The 27485-nt window shown below is 46.3% G+C and overlaps 1 protein-coding gene and 1 long non-coding RNA gene across 8 annotated transcripts in view; one reads left to right on the top strand and one right to left on the bottom strand.

Moving 5' to 3' along the window:
* Positions 1–820: 820 nt before the first annotated feature.
* On the top strand, positions 821–5524 carry LOC117605265 (uncharacterized). The gene is made up of 2 exons (XR_004581644.2): positions 821–1205; positions 1269–5524. It is a non-coding gene; the product is annotated as an uncharacterized LOC117605265 (long non-coding RNA).
* Positions 5477–27485, bottom strand: part of tyn (trynity) — an 86495-nt gene continuing 64486 nt past the window's right edge. For 2 of the 7 annotated variants that reach the window (XM_076693177.1, XM_034326363.2), the window contains exons 2-13: positions 25209–25267; positions 12627–12714; positions 12217–12486; positions 9395–9661; positions 8990–9328; positions 8779–8898; positions 8532–8722; positions 8136–8424; positions 7982–8063; positions 7768–7912; positions 7505–7694; positions 5477–7405 (exon numbers count right to left, since the gene is read on the bottom strand). In XM_076693177.1, the coding sequence (XP_076549292.1) occupies positions 7254–7405; positions 7505–7694; positions 7768–7912; positions 7982–8063; positions 8136–8424; positions 8532–8722; positions 8779–8898; positions 8990–9328; positions 9395–9661; positions 12217–12486; positions 12627–12714 (2133 nt within the window). In that variant the 5' untranslated portion in view covers positions 25209–25267 and the 3' untranslated portion in view covers positions 5477–7253. The remainder of the gene's footprint in view (positions 7406–7504; positions 7695–7767; positions 7913–7981; positions 8064–8135; positions 8425–8531; positions 8723–8778; positions 8899–8989; positions 9329–9394; positions 9662–12216; positions 12487–12626; positions 12715–25208; positions 25268–27485) is intronic. The other 5 variants (XM_034326364.2, XM_034326362.2, XM_034326366.2 and 2 more) reach the window with 4 other exon arrangements.

Here is a 27485-nt window from a genome sequence, read left to right as displayed (position 1 = left end):
TGACGCGCGCGGGAAACGTCACGCCGGCGTGACGACGCTCTCGGCGCCATGTTGTCTGCCGCTCTCGTCTGACTGCTTGCTGCTTGCCTGCTCGCTTGCTTGCTTGCTTGCCCGTTCGCTCGTTGCTCACCGTCCTAGCCAGCTTGGAGCCGCGATTTTTGCTCGCCTTTCTCCGCTGCTCGACCGTGCCTTTTCTCGCCTACTCGGCACGCTCGCATATGTTACGCAGAATTTTATTACGTTCGATCTGTAGATCGTCGAGCGGCTCGATGCGATCGAATGGATCGTAAATGCGCTAAAAAAATTTGAAAACACTACTCGAGTTACGATGCTTTCTCGCTCGCTCGCCGAGATTAGGCGTGTTATCTAGGTTAAATCGTTGAAGAGCTACGTCAGGTTTCGCATACGGTACAATTCTTGAAAGCTTTCCGTACCGAGCGCCAACACGAGGACCGTCGTGTCTAGGAAATTTTATTGGCATCGAATAAAAGGGAAGGCTAGCGAGGCGCAAGGGGATTTTGCCTTCCAAGAAAAACACCCGTGGCCGTGTCAGCTTACTGGTATTGGTAGTCTCGTTAGGGTTGAAGTTGTCCCTATTATAGCCTCGGTGGGGTAATGCGATCTGTATTGTTCTTGCTGGTTATTACCAACATATTCTGACGGCTTACCGTTACGAGTCATCGTCGGTCAGTTATTTCCTGCTCTCTTTGCCTTTCTTATTTTCGTTTCTTGCAACTTTTATCCTCCAGTTATCACTGAATGAGGTTTCGAAGCGAGCTAGCAAATCGCACGTTCCCTGCATATACATAGTAGAATGAGATCATGTTGTTTTTGTGGCGTGAGCCGACAGTTAATATGTTTAGCTATACGCGCGGTTGCCATGTCGCTCAGCCGCACGTAGGCCGCAACGTATACGGACGCAGAAAGACCTGCGAGCAATGACGCAAGCCGAGTGCTAGTATATACATGCTTTGAGACACGAGAGAGATAGGTGGCCGCGCAGAAAGAAACGAGCGAGGCCTCGTAAATTTCCACGATTTGCGCCACCAGCAGAAACTGAGACCCGACCGATTCTTTTGCGGTTCCACGAAGGAGCACCCTACTGCATTTCGAAGAAACTCGCTGGTTATTCTTGCTTCGTCGATTGTGCCGACTCCAAGTCCCTCTTAAATACATCCGATGATCGGCAAACGTTGTGACGAAAGGTACCTGCCTTTTGAACGCGAGTTAACCTTCGCATAGTTTTACGAGCATGGCTCATTCTTCAGGTATTCCTCATGGCCATCTTTAAACGAATGGATTTCGTTTCGACTTTATCAAAAATCATGATAATGGTTATCTTTGCTTGAACAACACTGAATCACGATCCAGCGATCGTAATTGTGCTGTTATACTTTCGCGTAACAAGCGTAAGAGCAAGAGGCAAGAGGCAAGAGACAAGAGTAGACGTCGAATAATATCGGTAAGTGGCAAGCGGCGAGTGGCATATCGTGTGGAAGAGTGTGGAAAGCGCCGTAGCGGTAGCAGACCGGCAGTCGCCTAAGTACGCCACGACGGCTGGCACGTTCATCGGATTTGTCCTTGGGGCCGAAGGTAGGCGCAGCCCGAAGTCCGAGGACGTGGCAACGCAGCGGCCAGGCTCCCCCTCCTTTGTCCGCCGGCCGGTCTTGCCAGACAGGGTGTCGCCAGCTCGGTCGGCCGGGCCGTCCGGGTTGTTGCGAGGGGAGAGGAGATGAAGAACCTGATGGAGCAAAGGGGCAAGGGGATTCTGTGGGTTAGTGTCTGTATAAGCGTGTGACGGAGCAGGCATTAGGGGGAAGGAGCTATGGGAGGGAATCGTTCGAGCAGATTACTGAAGAGAAACGGAGAGAAACGCGAAAAAGAGAAAAAGATGAAACGAGCTTGTAGCTGCTAAGGTCGAGTGTGTGCGTGTTATAGGATCGGTCGTGGACCTACATTCACGTGGGTAGCCATGTTTGAAAACTCGCGTCCCGCTGGAATGTAGCCTACAGGGGCCCCTTCCCTTATTTCCCCCCTCGCGTCTCTTCTTTCTCCTTTCCATCGTCTATACACCACCCTACGCGATCCCCCCCTCCCCGTTACCGCGCTCAGGCTCGCACTCGGACGCCTACCTACGACTCCACTGACCCCTCATGGGGCCTCTTTTTCTCTCTCTTTGCCCTCCTATGGTTTTTCCCTTTTATCCGCGTTACCTCCTGCTCCTCTCTCTCTCCTCGACGTTCCATGGTTGGCGCCCCAAATGGTCGCGTAACCAGAGACGCGCTTCTGGCCTGGCCTGGCTTGGCCTGGTCGCGCCAGACTTCTCGGCGCCCAAATGATGTACGTCGACCATTCTCTTTCTCTCTTTCTTCCCCATGTTTGTTCGCCTCGGTTTCGTAGCCTTCGCTTTCTTTGCTCTCTTTTAACCTACTGGTATGTGTGGGTACACGACAATCGAAGCATAGAATCCTACTGTCGAGAGTAAGAGTAAGCGAGACAGGGCACTTCTATTTACCACTGCCACGACTTGCAACACCTCACCTTTGAGTCCTGTGCCATACTACTCCTGTGGCCCTTACCTACCTTACTTGTGCGACCAGAGCACGTGAGAATGCGAATGTAAAAGAAAAGGGCGTAGCGGTTGCGATTCCCGGGAAAAAGTGCATTAGACGGCCCTCTCCGTTATCCTTGTCTGGTTTGCTCGTGTTTTGTAGAAGCAAAGTCCAGGGGTTCTTGGTAGACTAGCGGTCGCCTATGATACCAGCGGTCGTCGAGCCGATTGATCGAATCTTGTCTGCTTCTGAAATTGTTAAAGTTTTCGTGTTATTGGCTTCTATCCAACAAACGACACGAGTTTGTTACATGTGTTTTAAGTAGACTGCTGTCAAAGCTTGCATTGTTGCTTCATTCAGCTAATTATACTTTGCTCGCATATCTTTGTGTTTTCGTCGAACGATCTAAATACCTATGGATCGTTGCAATTATCTTTTCCATACAATACTTGGGGGGGATTGGCAATCGAAACGGCGAAGAACGAACGTTAGATCATAGTTTTTTTAAGCGCTCTAAACTATAATAAGCAGTCGTTCACAGTACGGAAAAATGATTCGAGAGTGCGTATTCATTCTTTTGTCCAGAGTAAAGAACGACACACGCTGAAATCGCGGGCTCGGCTATATAACCTAAGTTTATTTATGTACATGCTAACTGGGAGAGCGCCACACGTGCACCAGCGTGTAGCGTTCCGTTACTCTGTGTGTGATGTCTCTGTATGCATTTACATTTTGTATCTAATCGGATAGGTAAATGGTAATTTATATACGTAAGAAACCGCAGAAAATTTAAATAACTAATGACTAACGACTAGCTCGTGAGTGAAAGCACTTTGTAATTACTCTATACGTCGATTTTAGTTTCGTACTAAATTTTCGTTTTGTATCAAAGAATATTAGAAAAGTCTAGCAAATAGAACAGCATTTCTAGCTTCTTGGACAAAATGAACACTACGTACTTAGGTTAAGCGTCACAGTTGGTCGCATCGCTCGTTTGCCCACGTACGAATACAGAAATATACCTTCTCTCTGTGGGCGGTCACACGATGGCGCCTACTCGTGCATACCTGTGCATACCTGCGAATCCGAGGCTAACCTCGCGGAACGAAAGCATCGTTTCGTCGAGCTACGATTTCGATACGTGCGTAGCACAATTATCCGTCCCTCTCTTTTGCTTTCTTCAGCGATACGAAGGTGGCAAAGGAGAGGGAACGAATGGGCACGAAGAAAAATGCAAGGCGTAGAAAGAAGAAACGTTATCGAGAGCGAACGCAAGGATCGAAGTGCATAGAAATAAAGCGAAATGCAACAACGCCCACGTTCGCAGCACCGCGGAATAACATACACACATGCTAACCTTTATCTTATCATTGGCGAAGGCGTATCGAGGTTGACGAGGTTGCCATGCGTTTCGCCTTTTGGCACGATGAAAGACAACGACGGTGGTGAATGACGTTAATTCGAAACGACTACTAAACATCCTTTCGCACCCTGTTTCTGCGGAAACCTTGAATTCAAGCACGAAATCGTTACGTAGCGTCAACACCCTGACCCCGACGAGGTATACTACCGCGATTCACTTTATCGACCGAGTGGTAAAAAATTAAGGATCCGCTAAAAAGTGCTGTATTATCCGCGGTTCGCTTTATCGACACTCAAATACCATTAGGACGGTTAGCGATTAATGTTAGATGTACAATACATATTTGGATCAATGATTTTCATTGTTAGATCTATCGTGGTATGAAATGCGGCCGCAGATATTTCTTACCAATAAAATAATTCAGTCGTTCCGTCGGTATTGCAAAACGAGTGACTGAAAATATTTATCGTCCAGATAACCGTTGTCTTCGAGGGTCGGGAGCAGTTAAGCTCGTTGAATTTATTATCGATTAACGCTAGCCTTTGAAACCTCGTTAAAGCATGATTCGTCATCGCCAGACACATGTTCTTATACGTATCAAAAATTGATGAAAAAGAACTGATTTGTATTCATTTCAAAGCGAGCATAAAAATATACACTGACCAGTTGCAACGGCTATCTATTTTTAAAGGAAGGTGTTGCAATTGTTTTTATCTAAAGTCAACTGACTATTCATCGACGGTAAGCGTATCAAGTGATTCATATTATTACTTGCAGCAATAATAAACGCAAACACGTGCATCTTTAATACCCGTCCCAATACATAGATCAATTAATCACAAGATTGAAACGCGTATTGGCTGTTGACCAATCGATACAATTTGTTTATGTGTCTGGCTGTACAGCAAAATCGATCTACAATAATGTTTTCGAACGAATTTCATTGCCACTATGATTGGCACGTTAACCCTTGCGTAGGCAACCAGGTATGCAGCTATCAATTTCGGTGCAACACAATTGCCTGACGAGGAAAAATAAGAGTAGGGAAGAGGTTGCTATCGAGATTGTTCTTCGTTTAATTATTAAAATATTCGCGTACATAAATAGAGTACAAATACATGTGATATTGATGCGTGTATGTTGTGTCTCCACTCTGAACACCTACTGCAATCCAATTATATATACACTTGTTTTATTTCTTCTTGTCAGAATCCATTTCATACCGATGTAAATGCAGTCAGAAACAGTCTAAGATACGAATAAATGTAAATTTTTTAAGTACCTGGTTATATTTATTGCAACTGTTGCTCCTTTACCCCCCTTTTTTTTTAAGTACGAGAAAGCGATCACCCTCGAAGGGTGATTCTTTTAATTTAACAAGCTAATTCAAATGACCACTACTGTAGAAAGTGTAATAATTTCACTCAATAAAAAAACTATGATTTTGAATGAAAGTGTGTACGTTCATATCTCCCACCTTTATCCTATGCACCTGATAACTGTAATCGTCCGTTGAGTGGAAAAGCGAACGATATGGATAAAAGTACCACCGTTATTAAAATCGAGATTGTTTCTCGTGATTAAAAAAAAAAAAAGAAAAGAAAGAAAACTACTCTCTCTCGCCTTCTTTACCTATGCCTACATGCTGTTCCGTTTATCTCCTACCTTAAACGCTAATTGTATCGTTAGAGACGTTAGTGAAGCGTGAACCTTTAAATATCGCTAGTCTTGATACGGGTTACAAGTCGATTTCCGCGGAAAAAGGTGAGCAGGGCCGTGGCGAACGATCGTGTGATCGAAAAAGGGAGAGGAAGGGGGGGGGGGGGGGGGGGCGGCCATTTATCACGGACGGCAACGATTTGGAAAGATCCGCGGTGGTTTTCATATTGAGCGACGCAAGAGGATAGATATAGCGTCGCTCGTATCACCTTGCTCTCTTTGCAACCCGATCAGAAGTAGCCCTTTTAAGGGAGTAAGACCGTTAGCAGTGTCTAAAAATGTCCTTAAATAAAAAGTGTACTTATTACAACGTTTGTCGTCAGGATATCCCTGGTTGTTCGTACAGAAAAAAAAAGAAAGAACCCAGCGATTCGCGGATCGAGGAACAATTCGTGTTCAGTCGAAAGCAATGGAAGTCGAATGTATCGGATTGTTGCATAACAAATGACCGATTTCGTAAATAAATAAAAATAAATAACATTTATACCACGTCAGTTTCAATCTTAACGTTTAAAGTTTCAGCTTACCGATTCGTATAAAATGACTGTTCAAAATAAACCATGAAACGTTTTCCGAATAAATCGGCCATTTCATCTGCAACGATCTAATATCAATTGATATGAATATGTATTTTTCTCGATACGAGGAGAAAAGTTGTTTCTTCGTAACCGATCGTTTCATCGTCCTCGAGAAAATCAAACGTTCCGCGACTCGCCACGAAATTGTATATTGCACGCAAAATCCCTGCGATCTTCGTCCCGTTGCGATCTAGAGAAGATCCGATATGCACGATAAGTATTTTGTCATAAAATGAGTAGAATGATCAGACGTAAAAAAAAGAAAGAAAAAAAAAATAAGATCCGTGTTAAAATGTATAAGAGCTGTTGTCCTGTTAAGATATTCTTGAAAGCGATACGTCGCCTATTTCCTATCGTCGTATTCGAAATCGATCCTCAACTGAGCGTTGCACAAGCGTTCACGCGACGTGACTCTCATCGTCACCTGCGATCACCGCTAAATGCCGCTGTGTAAAATTATATTGTATTTAAAGTGTTCTATAATGAGTGCGCTTTAACATCGCCGACGAAAAAGAATTCCCCTTCACGACTTCTTGCACAATCGGCAACTTGTGACTTTCGCCGTGCACACATCTCCGAATGAACCGAAGCTTTCTTTTTTTAGTGATGCCCCTGATTTTCCTTCTCGCACCCGGCGGTAGTTTGCTTTTTAAATTATGTCTTAGAGTCACGGAAGGCTAAGCAGGGCATCTGTGTTGGGATTCGATCGAGAGGCGAATTGTTAGCAAAAAGATAGAATTAAATTCGACGCGAAAATAGTACGCGTTCCTTTCGAATTACGAGCGAAATCTCGCGACAAAGCAGAAATCGTATCGTCTCGACGAGCGATTGCCAGCGGCTCGTTTGGAAAAACCGGACGCGTTGCTTCCCGGAAGCACGTTTCACGCGAACCGTGAGTAATGTTGCAAATGGCAGCAGACAAGTCGCAATTTTTCCACGAGCGAGCGTACGCGGCTCTGTTTCAAGGCACTTGATCCAAGAGTTTTTCCTTCCAGCTACTTCCATCGCCTCACCGGATATCGAGTCGCGGACGGAAAGATTTCAGGGCATCATTTTACGGGGCGACAACCATTTCTTCATGTAATAGCAGAAGATCGTGGAAATGTAGATGAGCACCAAAAGAGCACACGTCACACCCAGAACCAAGACGGATGTCTTCGTTGGACATGGTTCCACTATGGTCACTGTTTTATCTGGAACAGGTTGTAATTTACACGATGGTTAAACGCGCTATGATATTTTCCAACTGAACCCTTACGTGGACGTCCAATCTGTTTTCCATTAGCAATTACCTGCTTCGTTGAAGTCTATGCTAGCGTCGCTCTTCAGGAACTCCGACTGTTTCTCGTCTCCAAAATCGAGAACCAGAATTTCTTGCGACAACGTCATGTCCTCTGCTTTCTCCTCCGTGGCGTTTGTAATGCTTCTTCGACGTCTCTTACCCCACGATTCAACCGATTCTCGTCCCCATTCGCAGACAGCCTGCAATTAAACGCATTTCTTCGTATCTTGTACAGGAAAACGACGTAAATCGCTTTGCAGTTCGTTATATTACCGGCTCGCAGGGTCCTAGACAATACTTGACGTTACACTGAAAGATCACGCCGTAAGATTCGGTGAATCTGAATGCCTCGTAGACGGACTGAAGTGCGTTTCCGTCTGGGGTGAAACTGGGGAAGATTGATGGATCGACAGGGCATCTAAAGAACCGAGAATAATTAACGAATCTTGTTTAGTTTGATTTAAGTCTGGAATTCGAAGTGACTAACCCCTCGTCATCGATGATTTGGAAAGTGCTCTTCGAGTCTTTTGCCATAGCCACGCAGCTTCGCGCAAATATTCCATAGGGAGCTGAAAAGATAGAATAGAATAAATATGAATCGTATAAGAGACGAGGATGAAGACATTGGAGCAAGAACTAACTGTCTTCCGGGATTTCGATTCTGAAGGTGAGTTTGTCCCCTATGCGAACAGTCTCGACTTCCCTGGTCCTGCTGTCGAGGATTCGGATCCTTGGCGGCGGGGCTTCCGGCGCGCTGGTGATGCTGATCATTTCCGGGTCCCTGATCGGCATCATTCCGAAGGTGATGTTCTTCGACGACATGTCGTAGGTACATTTCACTTTGTAAATCTTATCGGCCTTGGTCATCACCACGGAATGGTGTTGAAGGACGACCGTGTTCGAATAGATTCCAGTCTGAAAACCGTCACGCTGCGATGGTGAACAGACAGTTTCAGCAGAATTTAACGACTCAAGCTGATACGAGGCCAGAGTGCGGGATCGTTTGATCTACGAATCTACGTAGATCGTGTACGTACCACGCTTTGAGTGTTACAGTCTTGACCGCTCATGGTTAAGTCGAGCCTGAAGAGATCGCTGTTGATAACGTCTATGTTGCAAGTCTCCGAACGACCCAGGGCGTAAATGCGACCGTTGAAGGGTTTGTTTGTGCGAACCTGAACGGCTATTCGAGTGTCTTTGCAGTCCACCGACACTGAAATCATATCTTCTACGATTATGATTATGATAATAAAGAACGTCGAAGTTTAACGGGGAAACACGTACCATCGTAGCAGGTTCCAGTTTTGTCGCAGTTGATATCGTTCCTAGTTAGATTGTTTATCGTAGGATCTTCCGTGGTTTCGAAAACGACCGGAAGCGGATCGGCGACCGGACCTGTTCCCTCTGAGGGAAAATATCAGGGTAAATCAGATCTTTATTCTCGCGGAAAAGAGAATGAAGGAAAAGTCAGGGGGAAAAGGCGACGGGGTCTTACTTTCACAATAGTTCTCGAAGTACGTTCCAACCCTTTCACCGTTATCGATCAGAGGACGCTCCGCGTTCAGGTAGGTGGAAGGGCCATCGGGAAGAGTCCAATGGTCAAGATGGAATAGCTGGCAGTTATAGGCGGATCCCTGAGGAGCGCCTCGATACAAGAAAGATCTGCAAAGGAACTCGTTCTCGATCTCGCATGCCAATCTGCACGCTGATTCGCTCTGAACCTGAAGCTCTTTGTCCGTGTAATAATGCAATCCTGCGTACTGCGCAACCTTGTCATCGGCAACGCCGATTCGAGGCATTTGATAGATTCTCTGCGACTTGCAAGCTTCCTTTCCTGAAAATGGTAATCGACGTTTTTAAAAGCTCGCACGCGGTTCCTCGTCGTCGCTCCTGTTATTACCTTTCAGGCATAAATTTTCGAAGTAGTCGACACCCTGGGCATCCACGAATTGCACGTACTGGCCTGTCGTTCTTCGATCCGAGTCACTCAGGTGACATTGCAGGGTTACGTAATTGTACTCGACGGAACGACAGGTGAAACGATGCTCGTTCAAGCAAGCGGCTAAACAAGCTTCTTTCGTCGACGTGTAGATCAACGCGTTGTCCAGACCGCGGATCATCTTGTTCGGGACTCGTTCGAACGACCACGGACGGAGACATACGTTTTCTGAAAGGAAACGTTCATTTTATTCTCACGAATAAACGATCTTCTTCTCGATTCGAAAAAAAAGCATCGTGCACGCGACTTGATCGCGGTCGTATGATTCGACGACGCGCGAAATGTTTTCGTTTATAGAGGGACATGGCACGTGGATACGCCTGACCGCAGACGCGACGTTTGCACACCTGACGAAGCGTACGCGGCAGGCAAGGGAGTGACCAGTTACGTAAAACGCTAGCGCATGCAACCCGAGTTTCATATATGCCAACACCTGTGTACCAACGCTCGAGAAATTTAATACACCGTCCGAGGTGGATAGCGATCGAGCTAGCGATCCTGCTCATTTTCAACACTTTGACTGCCACGCTAAAGCCGTTGAAAATTTCATTAACAAATTACTTTTGTCTTCGCAAATCTTCAAAATATTTCCAATTAGGTAGATCAAAGAATTCCTAATAATACGATTGATGGATTCCTATTGAAATTCAAGCGTCACCCATGGGTGATTAACGCTTCCACGCTTTACAGACTTTCGAGATTTGAAAAGGACATGCCGTATCTCCTGTACCAAGTACAAAACATGCTTTCAAGGTCGCCTCGTTTCTTTCTTCTCGAAGACTGATAGCTGTAAAATGTGGTAATTCCTATTCTCCGGCTCTCGAAATAACCGGTAAAAAAGAATGAATGGAGAGAGGAAGGCAGAACGGCGTGAAAGACGAAAAAGAAGGTCGGCATTCGTAGGCAGACATTCGAGCCATGGATCGTCGATCGAGGAACAGTTATATATCCGGTCAATCCGAGGAAGTGTGGCGAATTTTTCGGTTGGCCGATCACGCGAACGCGGTGAACGCGCGTGGACGGGGATGCGAGGTCGTTGCCGAAAATCACGAGCAAAGGTAACATGTGACTTGGCATATCGGGACGTGACGCACGAGCACGCCGATCTTTGGCTCGAGAAACGGCTATACTTTCCCGACGACAGGGGATCGCGTTCCAATTTCTTTTGTTACGCCCTCGAAACCGGCGCTAATGTCGACGTCCATCGAGATCGTGCCAATGAACCGACACCGATGATTCACCATCGTTCCTTCGAATTCCTCCTCATCGATATTATTCTATACGTAGAATTTTTAAAAATATCCTGCTCATTTTCGCGCGTTCCGCGATTTCTGTCCGCTGGAAATATTTCACCTGGATTCGCGAAGCATCTAAAATTAATCACCGGCCGCGGGCTGTTTTATTTCTCGAATTAAAACGACCGGCAGAAGGCGGGACGAGGATTACGTAAAATTTCGAGCGAGCCAAATTTCGACGCGCAAACCCTGAAGAACTGCTGCGGCCATGCGAATTCCCGACAAGTCGAGACCTCGATGACGATGAATACTGTTTCGTCTGTTGCGAGTTATTTTAAGGGTGGAAACGCGTCGGGTGAAAATTTGCAACGGAAAAACATGTCGCTGAGAGTGACAAATGTTCAATCTCGCAAGAAATAAACGAAACTTATTTTTAGTAGGATCTTGTACTTTTAACCAGACGCCCGGACGAGTGCCCGGATCGAACGTTTCATGGAAACGGAAACCTTCCTCGAAGTCCTTCGTTGGGCCCTTTCAAGCGTGACCCAAGGTTTTACGAACGACCGGCGTTAGGTGTGAAGGATCGAAGGTACCAGCAGGCTCGTTAAACCAATATTAGGGGTTTCTTAGACCCCCTTGGGATCCTTTCGACACCTTCGGCACGACCCTGCAGGTACCTGTTTATGCCGAAAACCATAGTTTAAAAGCGCCCTTCGCACCATCCGATGGGTACCAGCAGATCCTTCATTGTTTGCCACCGCCCTGGGACCTTCTCTTTGGCAAATTGTATACTTTCTTACCGGTGAATAGCCGTGACCGCTTTTCCCCCGTCCCTTGAATCGGTCGCCCTTTGTGTTTTTGTCACGGGAACTCGGGCCGATCGATTTGAAAAGCTTGCAAACCGTGAAAATATATATTCACTGTGCGAATATGTAATTTTTATTCCTTATATCAAAGCGCCTCGATGCGGGAAATTGGAAAAGTTTATTGCACACAGCTAGAAAAACAGTTCAAATACCATTTCCACGATATCAGGTTCGTTTACAACTCAGCCCAAATCAAACAAGCTTCCTCTCGAACAAGAAGCTACCGGCTTCCCCGTTTATTTGCACGTCTACCTGCTCCTTCACCACTCTATCGCCCCTAAACCAGGATTACCGCGCCTTCTCTTCCTTCTTCTTCCATCCTCATTTCATCCCTTGCAGAATTTCTCTGTGACCTGCTCGCTCTCCTCGTCTTTGTTCCGACCGGGCTAGGGAAGGGTTTTTAACGACAGGGTGCAGCGCGAGGTGCTAGGGGTATTAGCGTTCATTAACGAAGTCGTGCTGGTGGCTCGATTATGCTGGACCGTTTAGGCTGTCGAAGGTCGAATCTCTCGAGCAGGTGTACGGAGATAATACAACCCGATGGAGAGAGCGAGAGGGATCGGTGTTATGGAAAAATTACGATCGTAGGGAAAACTCTCGATTTTCAATTTGATCCACATACCTGATCTGATTTGGAGCTTCGTCATGTAATACATGTTCGCGGCTCTTTGCGGTTGGGCCGCGGGATTCGTCGCGGCCGTTTCGTTCTGCAGCTGACACAGGGTGTCCTGCATCGGCGCCAGAGGATTTACGACGAACGAGAACGCCGCTGCCTGACATTCAGCCTCTTCCCGGCACCATCCCTGACACTCGTACAAGGACAGGTTCCTCACGCTGTAATAAGTCGTTCCACGGTAGTCGTAGTCCGTTAACTTCTCGAACGCTGTCCTAGCTGAAACGGTATCACGGGGTGGTTTAAAAACCAACTGGAAGGACCTGTTCCGAGTGTATTTCTGGACGGAAGTTAAACGCGTCTCTCGATTATCACGGGTAATATCGTCGTTACATTAATTACTCGTACGGTGTACTCACCCAGGGCTGCCTGAGAGACGGAGATCAAGGTCATCAACGTCACGCTCGTGGCCACAGCCGCCATCGTGCCGATCGCAGACGACCCCATCTGTAACAGAAGCAACGAATCTCGGGTTAGGAACTTAATTGGATTCGGAGCACGAATCGTGTCTTTCGATTCTTGTTCACTGCTCGCGATGATCATTAACGTCCTCTGCCACGAATAAATGAACAGAGCTACCTCTGAATAGACGCTAAAATATCTCAGCGGTAAATGTATCGAAATATTTAACAAGGTGTGTGTATCGTATATGCCATACTAAGCAGTCAACGTGTTAATGAATTCCGCGCTCACGCAGGAGGAATGGAACATTCGTGCATTTGAAACGGTTTTTCAAGCGAAGTTCCGCAAGCATAACTCGGTTGTCGGCGAAATAACACATTTCCATACGTTCCCTGTAATCTTAAAACTTTCATAGTCAATTTTAAATGGCTTTGCTTTTCCTCTTAAATTCTTCGCATTTTCTCGTATAATTTAGAGTAAACTTAAAACGAAGAGCATATAGGAAGAGCCGTTATTTGCTAGTGGTTGGATAGCTCGTTATCGCGATGAAGGTAGTGTCGGTAAATAAATGGAATGGGTTCGTCAAAGCGTTAAAAGTGGATCCGAAGCTGAAGATTGGCCGCGGTTGGTCGAGTAATTCGCTGGTGCAAGCTGAAAGCACGCGAGTCACCGGTTTCCCGCGCACCTTTTGCTCGCGTTGCTTCACCGGCCGAGCTACTTCCTGCATTTCTTCTGCTTGTCCCTCGCTTTTTGCTCCTCTACACCAGCTCCCCTCAATCTTCTACATCCTAGCAGCTTCTTTTCAAAACTCTTCTTCCTTTTCTCCTTGGTTCTTCGATCTTTCGCGCGATCAACCGTTTTCTTCCCATTACCTGTTTTACGTTTTTACTCCCGCTCTTGATTGAACGATCCACCCGGCGCACCTACTATGTATCTTACGATAGTCGCAGTTAGTTAGCGACAAGCTGGTTATCGCTTCGAACGTGTATATCTTTAATTTATACGTTCGGAATGGAAGTTTCCTTGTGTAATTACCGTGATTGATAGCGACGATAAGGAACGGGAGTAGAGAGTTTCGGTACAGGCGGTCGTCTGTTTGCACGATTCCATGGAAGTAGAGAAGCTGCGCCTAGATAGAAGCAAAGGACGTTCGTGTGGTACCGCGTGCCTTCCGGTAATTGCGGCATCGCGTAAATAACGCGAGATTGCTCGGCTGAAAGGAAGGTAACGCGATAACGGCGCGTTAGAAGGATCAGCTAAAAGACACCTCGGTTCGAGGTCATCGAGCCTAACAGAGGGTTCAAACCTTCGACCTGACCTTTCCGCTCGTCGCTTCTCACGGCTGATATTACCAAAAAGGTTACCAGAAGATCCTCGAACCGTCGGTTCTTCTCTTACACCGATAATTCTCGAGCGAAGAAGGATCGAACGGTCGATATTCGCCGCGCATTCGTGCACGCGCGCTCTCGCTAACAATGAGGAATGCGCTTCGGTTCACTTGGCGAACGGGTTGATGCACTGTTACGAAGATTAATGCTCTAACCGCGGTCGTAGCGAAAGAAACTCGAAGAAGAACAGGGGATTTCATCCGGCGCGATGCGGTGCAGCATAGTGAAACTGTTCTCTCTTCAGAGTCACTTGAGAACACTGGTCCTTCTAAGAACGTGGTCACCGAAGGAACGCGTCGCGTCGCCTCGCGTCCTGGTTATACCGTTCGACGTTGCTTAACTCTCTTTCCACGGAGCTGGAATCCTTACATGTCATACGACACCTCGACCGGGATTTCCTCGACGCGTGGGTTAGATCTGTCTCGGACTTCCTTCCGTGCATCAAGTTTCGCGGCGTCCTGGCTGTTGCTCTCGTTCCTCTTCCGAGTTAATCGATCAACCTTTCGCTTCGTTGAGAACACACTGTCTCGTGCGAAGCGTTCGTGCCGCTGGCACGACACGAACAGTAGGAAAAGCAAATAATTCGAAGAACATCAGGCTGGAAGAAGGCGTGTGAACTTCTCGCGCGGCGTTGTCTTGGTTTACACCCGCAGGAAAAGTCGTGTGCACACGGAACCCTGACCTTTACGTCACAACCGGTCTGCTGGCGAAACGAGCGAGAAACTTGGCCGACGAGTTCCCTCGAGGGGATCTTCTATGGCCCTCTTCAAGGCCCCCGCCAGCTGAGATTCTAGCTTCCGGCATCGCGTTCCGCGAGCCACCATCCGGAAGCCGAGCTCGTTCGCGGCCTCCTTTTTATTACGAGTAACTTGCTTAATCAGCGCCATCTCGATTACATCCGTGGGTAAGTTTCCACGAAGAAGAAGGCACAAGTACAGAACACGTACTCTTAGACGTTCCTTCGATTTACTTGTGTATAGGATGAAAAGAGGATAATTAAGAGGGTTCTGACAGACGATTAGTATTTAGATAGTTCGAGAGAGGTCTGGTGCTCGGCCAATTGTTCCGAATAGCAGGATAATTGATATCCACGGACTGGGGCAGCCTTGTATCGCGGCTCCAGCCGTTTTGTTATCCCGGTCCTTGTTATATAAAAGCTACGGGGTGTTCTGGATTATCTTCTAGCGTGGCTGGTGGAAATCGCTTCGTGAATCACAGTCCTCCGAGCGTAGAACACGTATTTCCATTTGTCTTGGCTTTCGTTCCAGTACCTCGTGACTAGGCACAATGATTCTGTAACAAATGCACTCTTCGTGTTCGCGGAGGCGTTCCCCCGTATCCTTGGAACATCGTCCACAGTCGAGGGGATCGCCTCGGGTGAATCTATCCTCCTTATTAACTCGTCCCGCTCGTCCACCGGTAACGAACCCCGCTTCAAAGATCGCGGGGCTTATTGCTGGGCCGGACCGGGCCAGGGACCGATCGAATCATCAATATTAAACAGCACGTCGGACGACGATTTATCGACGGTTCAAATTGGCCGTTCTGCTGTTCTTCGTTCAAATGATATCCATGCGATCAACGGCTGTTAGTGGAATTATTAGAAAAATTGTGGGAAACGGAAAATGTTTAATGTCAGGAGGAGGAGAACGTGTTTGGGATGTGGGGATGACTGAGGCTACTGTGCGTTCGACCAAGTGTACCAATTAAATGCTTTTTCATACCATTTTCATAGTGGTTTTATATGGATCGTGCATCGAGGGATGTACGAAACGAGGACGTGTTCGTCGTTTTAATTAAATCGAGCGATCTCGGTAAATTGTTCGTCATTAAGCGAGATCAGGGGTATTTTATATAGAATCAGGGATTTCTCGGCGGCGGTTAATTACAAAGTCACGACGGGCCAACCCCTGTGTTCGGATTATGCGAACCTCTCGCGGCGATCCGTCCGCGCAATTACTCGATGGGATCTTCTTCGGTTCCGTGAAGAATCAATTATCCAGCCACGAGACCGGTCTTTTCGTCCTGCGGCACCGAAAATCACCACTTGCCGCAAAAACGTGCTCGGGTTCTCCCCCGAATTACGTTTACACGCTCTTTAACCGAGAAAACTTTCCTTCTTGCTTCGTTTCGTGCGTGTTTCAGATGCCCGATAATTGGAATTTCTTTTTCATCGAACGGATACCTATATACGATAATCTGAAATTGCTTCATTGTTCTCTGAAACATAGATGTCCGTCACTAAATTGTTCAACTTTCAACGAGACGATCGTTTTTACCGCATTCTCGAGTAATACGATCGATTTTCAGAGGTTGCTTCCTGAAGCGGGGTCACCGTTGTGTAGATAAATTCGATCCTTGTGGCGAGATAAATGCGAACTCCGCGAGGGTATGATCGTAAGATCGTGATCGCGCATCCTGGACGCGGTAGAAAGGTCCTGCGCGCGCATCGCTACCGGAACATGCAGATTTATGCTCCTTGAGACGTCACCGTTGCTTAAATTAATGGCTCTCCACGGTTGTAGCCTTCTCTACCCGCAAACTTAGTGCCGCGATCGCTGCCCGCTTCGGGATGTCCTGCTCGTTAACGAGCCCTTAAAATCTTCCTTCGATCCTTTTCAAATTGCTTACTCCAACCGCAAGAAATATTACAAATTCGAAACGAAAACTTGATCTATCCATTATACATAGAGGAATAAAAAATGATCGCGAGGATCGTATAGTAAGAAGACGGCGAGCAGAATTTACGGATGGCAGGCTGGAAAACAGCGTGGCAGATTAAGGTGCGAGATAGCATCGCTTCCGCCGGCTAATTTCACTCCACCTATCATTTCCGGCAGGGTGATTGTTATTTGCATATTTTACTCGGTGGCAGATCGAACGATAGCGAGCTCCTCGACGATTCCCTTGGTCCTTAGCTCGAGGCAACATCGAAATGTCCACTAAAATGCTGCTTGTCACGATTTCCAATAAAATCGATTACCCTCGGGTGGTAACATTTAAACGGGACACCCCGGAAGTGGAAGTGGAATCGTTCAGGTGAAACGAAGGACAGCTGGTGAATTCTGTGTAGCGCAGCAGAGATTCACTCGAAGGAACATCTTCTGGCATTCAATTTTCCATTCAACTCGATTCACTCGATTTCCTGAGCGTCCATTATTGGACGTCGCGAGGTCTCGACTGGGAATATTATGGTCCGTGACAGGTTGCTGAAGCGATCGAATCGAGCCGAAGGAATCGGGAGAGGCATCTGGTATTCGTTGGCTTATTCTTCCAACGGTGAACTCCAACAATCTGATTTACGAGTCTGCCTATCCAACTCGACTGCCGAACGGTAGCTCGCGAATACATTCATAAATAATGAGAAAGGAGAAAGAGAGCCTTTCCTTTCGTGGAATAAGAGATTCATAAACAATGAAGGCACGTAAATCGGCGCCTAGCTGGCTCATGGATTCCCCCGGGTAGCTATGGATCTTGTACCAAGTCCCATCGTCCCGGGAAATCTTCACCGACGAGGCAGATGATCGCTCATCATTTCTCGATCGTATAAAGCGGTGAATTCCGTTTAGAATCTGGCTTCTTCTTCTTCTTCTTCTTCTTCTTCTTCCGTGAGAAAAGTAGTAGTAGCTAGAAGGCTAGGAGAAATCGTTCCCATCTAGCCGATGCTGGAGCTCGTAAAGGAACACCTTGAAACTAATGAACCGTGCTACCCCTATGGGACTTGGACACGGTATTGCTTGAATTTTATTCATCGTCAAACAGAGTGTATAGATTCCGATCTAACAGGATGAATAACTTGAAATAGTTTATCAAGTAGCCTGGGAAGTCGTGTTTCTTAGCTCTGTCAAGATAGATTAGAACGTTGCGGGATAAAATCAACATCGCCCTTGAACAAACCGGAGAAATGATACCCTTTGGAACACGAAGGCTAAAATTAGGGGGGTTGGTATTCGTAGAAGAGAAGAAAGAGAGACAATTGTTAAGAAGGACTGGATGATTGTTTGAAGTTCGTTCGTTGTAAGCGAGCAACGAGGCGGAACCGATGTTCGAACAACGTCGAAGAAATGTTGGAAACGTTGATCGCGTCCGTTTACATCGACATAGCCCGAAGGGGAGTCGACAGAATCTTCCATGATCCTGCCTGTTCTTTAAGAACATTCTTACTCAACTTTACCGTGCATCGTCGAGCGTCGACAGACAGCTGCGAGCTTCCAAAGAAGCGATTAAAACTCTATTTGGCCGGGTTGTACGCTTCCGAGGATCCATCGGGAGGAACGAGTTGCCCACCGCGATGATTAAATTTGCATGAAAAACGAAGAAGATCGAGCCGACGGACGGACGTGTTCGGTCCACGGACGTGACAGCACGAAGGGAAGAGCTGACAGGCTGGAATAGAGTTCTCATCCCCTAGGTTCAATGCTGATGCTGATATCCTCGAAGAGGACGAGGCTCGTTTTCCGTCTACTCCGTTCACTCGATCCCTTCCAATTACACTGTTTTCTCGTTAATGACGTGACTCGTGATCGATAAATCAAACGAGCGCCGTCTCGATCCGTTCGACAGAACGGCCTCGATTACGATCGCGATCGACCAAACGACATTGACGAGAGACGATGGAGAGACAAACGTTCCTTCCTTTTTTTTAAACTGAAACTGCATCCTCCATTGCGTACGTTGATTTTTCCAAACGTTTCGCATAAAATAGTATCAAAGTACGATTGGAATATTACACGCGAAAGGTCGTACGGTTGCCCTTTTAGATTATTATTCCCGTGGCGCGATAGCAGGATGGCAGGATAAGAGCAAGGGAAGCGAAGGGCTTGTAGGAGGTCGTTGCACCTCTAGCCATCTCTAGCGAATAAGAAGAAGCAGAAGAAGAAGGAGAAGAAGAGGGAGAAGAAGGTATAATCATATTTCTTGCTTCGTCCCTTTCGACTCTTTCCTTCCCTTGTCCGTCTAGAGCGTACAGTCTGCATTCTACTCGCTTTGCACGGACTCATCCGGCGTGCCTTGAAACGAGCACGAAGACAACCACCATACGGCCGCTAATTACTTTCAAGATTTATCGAGATCGGCTCGTGCACCAGTGTGTACCCTTCTTCGGATCGATCGTTATCATTGGCCGAGTTTACTCGCGGATTTCTTCTTCAAACGAGTCTCCAGTTCTTTTGTCGACCGGTTGACAAGATCACCGCGTTGTAACGCAGCCCTCTTGTCTCCTGAAATTTTCTATTTTTATAGTACTGCTACTCTGTAGCAGATTAAGTATTACAATACGTTTCGCAAAAAGGAAAAGAAAACGAGCGTAGTAAATTAGCATTTACCACTGGAGTCTGGCTCCCGAGTGTCGAAGGTCTCTTTTTCCGAAGAAACTCGCGATTTCATTCGGAAACTCGTTCTTATCCGTGGAATTACAGTGTTTAGCCGCCGGATGGACCAGAGCGGGGCACAGAAATAGCGCTCGCCGCAATCGTTGGCGCGTGAATCGAAGCAGATGTTTCGCGTGAGATAGCCTATGGAACGTATTACTATCTCGAAAGAAAAACTAAACCGATATTACCAGGAATCCATTGAATTTCCAATGGAGACCGTACACAGCCGCGTCTTTGATCGCGTCAGTGACGACTGAATTTGCTGAAACACGAAGCCTTCGACGATCTCCGGTCTAACGACGTTCACGATTGTTGCCTCGCAATTGCGGTCTTACCGAATTCCGTTGTCGGTCTACGTTTCACGGAGCAACGGAAACGATCGGACGTTAGGTAGCAAAGAACGGATTTGTTAAGGTTACCGGTGTACTTTGTTACGAGCCGGGAACACGAAGTTCCGTTACGTGGCAGCTCGGAGGTAGCATCGCGGAAGCTCGCGGAAACACAATGGTCCGCGGTGTCGCCGGACGGGGAACCGCAAGCGAACCCGAGCTACTCGAGCCAAGGGGTTGCCGGGATAGGCATAATATATGTGGAATTGCCAGAGCGAGCAAGACGACTGCGGGTGGCCCGTTACATCGACGGACAACACGGTGGGCCGCGACCTAACGTGACTTCGCTACGTGAACTGCACACGGTAAAAGTTTCGCGACAATTCAGTTGCACGCTGTTGCACCGTATCTAACGTTCCCCGTTTGCGAATCCGCGATGGTCCCGTTGTAACGAACGGAGGGAAGAAAAGAAAGCCTAGGTGCCATTAGAAAAATCGCGGACGCGTGCGGTATGCGTATAACAGTATATATACGCGTGTAAAGTTTGATATTTGCGAACGGCAGCAAAGGTTACCATCAGCTCGGCAAATAATAAAACTGGAAGGCCGGTTGTGAAAAATGGCAAACAGTCGAGCCACCGTGGAACGCGTTCTTATCAGATGGTTTCGAAAGGTGCAGGAAAGTCTGGTTGCAAATTCAAGACGGAGAGGAGTTTTAAGCAACGCGACGCGATTGGACGCAGCATCCGGTCTATTCGTGCAGCCGGGAACGGCAACGAGATATTATGTAGCCACGGCCATGTAAAACCTCTCCCCCGCGACATTTTGTCTTCCTTCACCGATGCACGAGCGGCTCGCTTTCGTGTTCCGCCATTTTTTTCAGCCGTCTAAGCGGATCTCGGCTTCTCCGCCATCTATTTCTCTCTCTCTATCCTTCCATTTTCTTTGCCTTCTTGTTGCCCGATGCAAATGGAGTGGCCAGGAATAGGCGAGCTACGAGCGGAACAGACCCGTGCACCAACGACGGCGGCAGAAAAGGAACATAAGAAAGGAAATAAAAGAACGCCGAGGAAGAGCTGGAGATGTACCGCTCAAGGACACGATCTACCGCAACACCGTGCTTCGTGACAAGGATACGGAGGACCACGAAGAAGGAGGAGGATAGGATCCACGAGGGAGGGCGTATCCGTGGATCTTGGTTACACGAAACCGCTTGTTCGTTGAATTTCTTTTAAATCTACCATTCCGACCCTCTACCACCAAAGGAGATTCCAAACTAACGATCGTTGCGCCACGATTCTCCAGGATGCATGGATTCTAAAGTAATCCAGTATCGGTCCATCGTTCTCTACATATAACGTACATATAACGAATATACCATACTGATAGATGAACGAAAAAGAAAGAACCATCTTTCGAGAGAAAACCACAGGTCCGCTTTCAATTTGGCGTGGGTGTAGCGATTTAATGAGCACCGTAAAATTATTCAAGATGGGACAGTTCGGAGAAACGTATGTCTTAATTTGCTCCCGGTGCAAATGGCTGATTTTATCTGCTGTGCCTTCGGTCCGAAGCTAACGAGGGACTAGTAATTATTTCGAATGGCACGGTAAATTAGAAATATAGAGAAATTCTTTGATTCTTCGATGGAATCGTTTAAAAATCGATAACGGAGATTTCGCCGACCTTTCATCATCGATAATCGATGTTCCGACATTGAATCATTGCGCAACGATTCGACTCGCGCGAGCATCCTAGCTTGTTCTTCGATGATTTGCGAGTAAGGTCGGCGTTTGCATAATTCCAGTTAAGCGAGCACGGTTCAGCGTGGATTAAGGGGGAGGGATAAGGAAGCGAGCAACGAGCACCGATCAATTAGTCAAGCTTGATAAGACTCCGATTGCCAGCCTCTCGATAGGAAATTTTTCACCTGTAAAATCTAGTTTCTAATCCCGCGATTAGACAGACGCCTCTGGAAACGTTGCTGACAATCCGCGATTAACCCAGGTCGTTGATCCTTCATTAAGACGAATAATTGCCGATTTGCCTATCGGGAATAATCGTTAAATATCGTATTCCTATTCCTTCGCGCTTTAATCGCTTCAATTATCTCGCCAAAGCGATTTCTTTTTTTAATATCGAGATAATGCAATTATTTAGAACAGTGTTTCCCGAGTGATTTCTCTATTGCAGGTGTGATAAAAGAATAAAGATAGACGATTCTGTGGCTTTCGTGTTACATAAACTGAATTGCGATTACCTGGAGCACTGGTAAGCGCGGTGAAAGTGCATCCTTCCACCTTCCACCCGACACTGACCCGCTTTTTCAACGACCGTGAAACAGACCCCTGCAACGAAAGTTCCTTATGCAAGTGTGTGCGGTTTTGCAGGATGATCTTGAAAACAGCGTTCCTCCGATTCACTGTGTTGTTTCAACTTGTAGCCAGCTGCCATTTCGGTGACATCTCTGCATCCTTTTACCATTGCCATTAATAGGGTGATTTGTACGATTCGTTGTTAGAATGGGAGAATAAACGAGCCGAGGGTGTTTGCTATGGTTTGTTCGCTAACAATGTTGAAATTTTCTAGTTACACCTGGGCAGATCGGTTTTTATCGGCATGAAAAATGCAGAGATCCTCGTCGGGAATGGGCAAGCCTCCTTGCATATTCATTACCACCTCGGGCAAAGGAATTGAATGGAGAAAACGGTTTTTAATACCCGATATCAGGCACGGAATTATAAAGGAGTCGAAGGATCAGCTGGCGAGACCGGCACAACCGGCTTCGGCGGAGAGAAAAACTGCTAAATAAACTTCCAATGGTATTACACCGGCCTTCTCTTCCTTTCTTCTTTATCTTCTAGCCCGATTGAGCCGGCCATTTCTCTGGCTGTTATTCTTCGGTAGCTACTGCATCGAGCACGCGATATCAAACGAGTTGATATCCAAATTTGCATCTACTGTACACGTTTCATTGCTTATAAATAAAGTAACACGAAGGATCTGAATCTTTTATAAGACTAGAATCACTCTCATTACCTTTCCTCTTTCGTACGCGAAATGCATTTGCTGCACCGCTCAACGGCTGCACTGCCGCACGCCTTGTAATCAATCTTCAGGCGTGCCTGAATCGGCTGCAAATAACCGCACGATACCTTCCAGCCATTCTCTCCCTCGACAACCCCTTTGCCTTTTTACTCGGGGAATGCGAAATTAGAGGGCGAAAGGCACGCGGAATTGAACACCGCCTTGGTTAATTAAAGATCTCTCGTTCGGCTGTTTGGATTGCCTATCCGCTGCATCGTCAATTCTTCCTCTCTTTGATACTTCAATTCTATCAAGGATCCGTTTTATTTCATCTTCTCTGAAGATTTTACTTTGTCAGACGTCAGGGATTAGGTTTCTATCGACTCGTAGCTGTTTCATTTGTGGTAACGACAAGGAAGATGAATAATGCGAGACCATCGTCGAACGATGTTCGTGTACCAACTGGAATCGTCTAATTGCTTCGTTAACCGAGTCCAACGAACCACCGACCAATTCTACTTAGAATTCTATAAAAACGGGGAAACTCGCTTCTTCGATGCTTATTCTCCCGGATCAAAGGGACACCGAGAGATCTTTACCGATTCAGAACACTCGGCGTGTGATTTCAGTGTTTTTCTCCCACGCGTCACGTACTTACGAAGTTTTGACCCGTTAGAACGGTACAATCGTTGAATGTTCGCGAGATTAAAACGTTTTCTTTCGCGAGACTTCTCTATGGGAATTCCTTCTATCACCGGATTGCTTCGGTATTCGCGAAACGATCACTGGAGAAGATCGAAGAAACAGCTTGTAACAGTTTCTCGTTACTAAACAACTAGTGGTACCTCGGTATACGACCTTAATCCGTTCCTGATGTTTGGACTTATACCAAACCAACCTTTCCCATAAGAAGTAATGTAAAAATGATTAATTCGTTCTCATGTAAAAAAAATAAACTATTAATATTATACCTACATTAATGAGGTTGCACGACGTATACCGAGGTACTACTGTATTTTTATCAATGATATTTTCATTTCGTCGAACGGTTCGCAGAGAAAGGTAGAAAGGAATCGTAAAGGTAAGGAAGGATCATCATTTCACGGTTGTGTTCGCGTAACGGTAAAGTCTGCTCGAAAAAGAGGTCAAAAGCGAGCGTTCGAAAATCTGGATATTGCGCAATGCGGCTTGAACTTGCTGATTAAATCGTTTCGTCAACACCCAGTCGCATTCTGTGACTCATAAACTGTCGTCTATTTCCGTTTCTCGAATCTTAATCGTTAATCTCTTACTCGATTTTTCATCTCCAATTTTACAGGTCGCCCGAAGAAGATTACCGATAGGGAATCGTCGATCCTTCGTTTCTACGTCCTCGTTGAGTGTCAGCAACTCGTGCAATCCAACAAACGGGACAACTGGATTTTAATGAAACGTTCGTTTAAAATAATCGCATAGTTAATGGACTGCTTCGTCTGGGTGGTCGAGCTCGAAGGATAGACAGGCAATCTCTGTGTCAAGATCCTCATCGCTATCTCTCTCTCCTGTCTATCATGTATTTCGCGTCGAAAATAAAAACAATCCTCGAGTAGCCGTAAGAAATTATCCTAATAATCCTCGGGTAATTTCAAAACGAATCATTACCAATCTTGGTAATCATAACCTTCGTGGAGCCATCGACCCATTCGAATTTGCAAAAACTAGGAGCAAACTGAGCGCTGTTATTTTAATTAGCAAATCTCCATCGTTGCACGTATTCGATGGTCTTCGGTAGACTTTCAGCTGGTGCAGGGTTAACTGGAATGAGGTCGAGCAAAAGTTGACCGAACAACGGTTTTAATCGGACATCCATTCGAGTTACCAAACTAGTCGAGCCGCGTTTCATTCACCATTTCTCATCCATCGTTCGATTTGTTACGCGATTTACCGTTAAGCTGGCAATCGGTTACACGTCGATTTCTAATCGCGACCAATTTACTTCGATTTATCCGTCGCTCGGTCAAAGTACGAGTCACGTGGCTCAATTATTTTTAAGTTCGTCAGAGAAGAATGTCGGTGCGAGAAGCTACCGAGCAGAAAGGGTTAGCCATTCGTTGAATATTAATGGGACGAGACTGGAACGAGAGTTCGGTGTTTCGATAGTCAAACATATAAAATTATATCCGAACGATAACTTTAACCGCTGCGCTCGTGAAAGATAGAACATGTTAGTGGTCGTGTACCGCAGATTCGATCGTCCTAAATTATACGTTGCGAGGTCGGCGGACCGCAACCTTCTCTTTTTTGCTCCTAATGAAAATAAGATCGATAAAAAAAGAGGATTTTCAGAGGGGATGATAAACAGCCTCTAGACGATGATCGCCGAAGCTGGTCGAACACCCGATGGGATTGTTTATAAAAAAAAAGATTTAGGGAGATGGTACTCACCAAAGTTGTCTAAGGAAGTAGCTTAGGCACCGTGTTTAATAAAAAAGTAATCCAATTACCTGAAAGAAAAATAGAAACGTTTATTCGAAATAATAAAAAAAATGGCTGATTTCTGAGCAGGTATATACTTTCAGGCAAAGTTTCGTTTTACAAAAGCAAGGACGAAAAGACGAGTGTACGATTACGAGGAAGTTTTTAAGGAGGAAAGCCGTTCTTAAACGTTAGTTAACTCGACGGAATCTCCTTGGATACGATGAACACGAGCAAGCAGAAGAGTGCAACGTGTAATCCGGGGAGGAACGATAATTCCATGCCAGCCGATTCTCAGGGAACTCTTCTAGACCGATAACGGTGCGTCGGTTTGCTGTTAAAATCGCATTAAACCCGGTAAAGATTGTTCACCTTGTGCCACAGTTATCGCGTAAACAGTTAGACGTTGCATTGCGTGCAATTAAAATTGACGGATTCTATCTCGTCATCCATCTGTTTCGTTCGTTTGTTGCACAATCCCGATTAATCTTGTCGCGAGAAAAGAAAGGTAACGGTCCGCGGCGATTATAAATCGCGAAATATTCCTGTCCGACGGAACAATCGGTCGCAGCTTGTCTAATTGATACAGTTACCAAGCGATCTCGTTAATTAGTCTTCTTCGTGGAACTGACGCGTACACCTGATACCGCACCGTACTTTAGAACTGATTCAAGGAAGAAAAGAAATATCTTTTTTCAATTTTTCTACTTCCCTCTAGAGATCGTCCGATTGTCGTTAATTGTTTGCAGTTGGTAATCCGTTAACGGGCTATCGTTCGTCTGGCCTTTAACCTTCGAATCTCTAGACCAGATAATGAGAGCGAGCTACCAAGCGAGACTAATGATTTTCAAAAATCGAGGGAGAGGCGAGATCCGCACGGAAATACGACGGTTAACGGGAAACCGGTACGAGCGGAGTCGAGCCAAGTGGAATGGAGCGGAGTCGAGGAAATAAAAGTGCATCGTGCAACGTGCACCGGTGGGCGTCGTTCCTTGGCCGTGGCCTCGCGAGTATGTATACCGATAACTAAGGTCGTAGCGTTTTATGGTGGCCATGCTCATAAGTGTAACGGTGTTCGAACGCAAGCATGAGAGAAGAGCGAAGCGGTTACCGTTGCGCGGTCCACAAACTGCTGAACCAATATTCTCACTGGATGGTTGCAGTCGCGTGTCCCTGTTTGCTTTTCTCTCCCCTGCCTTTCGCATCCGTTTACGGGGCCTATTATGGGACCGTCGTCGTGGCTACTTAACATACCATGAAAGCGCAGAAACTGGCAAGGAAATTTATATATATCGTTATGCTTACTCTGCCCGACTCGATTTCACGATCGTTACGCGTTCTTGTCGATCTTTAAACGGTACATAATACTTTGACTACCATGACGCCCTTATTTGGCTTTCTTTAAGGGGCTACGACTGGCTAACGCTTTTATTTACTATCGCTTTAAAGCGTTTCACAGCCCGTGGTACTAATATTGTTACCTACAAGTTAGATTAGAACAAATGGTGACTCTATGGCATAAAATCCGGTAAATCGCATGTGTTGAATAGCAAACTCCTTTTGTATGCACTTAGATTTTTTTACAAGTAACGTAACTTCCTTTATTGAAAATATTGATAATATTTTCTTTTACGTCACCTGCTTTTGTAAAATTTATTTATGTACACTAATAGGACTTGTCCCGTTTATTAAAATAAAGTAAATAAATAAATAGTAGGATGTCAACGGAAAAATGATGGCGTCACTGGGGCTGACATGGACGGTCCTTGCCCTAGACGCCTGGGTTCTGTAGGTCCACTCGCTATGGACCGCTTGCGAGAAAGGATGGAGCTACACGCGCGACACCTTGCGGCCATCACAGGAAAAAGGCCCAGGCACTAAGAACCGCAAGCTCCGCTCAACCCCCACAAAATAACACAGCTTTGTATGGAAAAAAATGAACAAACGGTACAATTCTCTTGAACCAAGCCTCTCTTCTTTCTAAACCTAAATGCAATTCGTCATCGAGCTCTGGTGCATCGTGATCCACGATCCCGGAAAAGTCGTGCAGATCGAACGACAGAATTGTTCCGTATTCGGTTTATCCGTGTATCAGGTATCATGGTCCATGAACGGTGGAACCAGGAGAGAGGAGTAACGGAAAGGAACGAAGTGGAAGGCGCGATTCAAGCCGATATTCTTCGGCCCGTGCATCCGTGCCGACAAACGGTAACCGCGTTTTTGCGAGATTAGCGCGTCGTGGCTCGC

The sequence above is a fragment of the Osmia lignaria genome, chromosome 3, assembly GCF_051020975.1.
Source record: "Osmia lignaria lignaria isolate PbOS001 chromosome 3, iyOsmLign1, whole genome shotgun sequence".
Taxonomy (NCBI): domain Eukaryota; kingdom Metazoa; phylum Arthropoda; class Insecta; order Hymenoptera; family Megachilidae; genus Osmia; species Osmia lignaria.
This window is presented reverse-complemented; position numbering and strand designations above follow the sequence as displayed.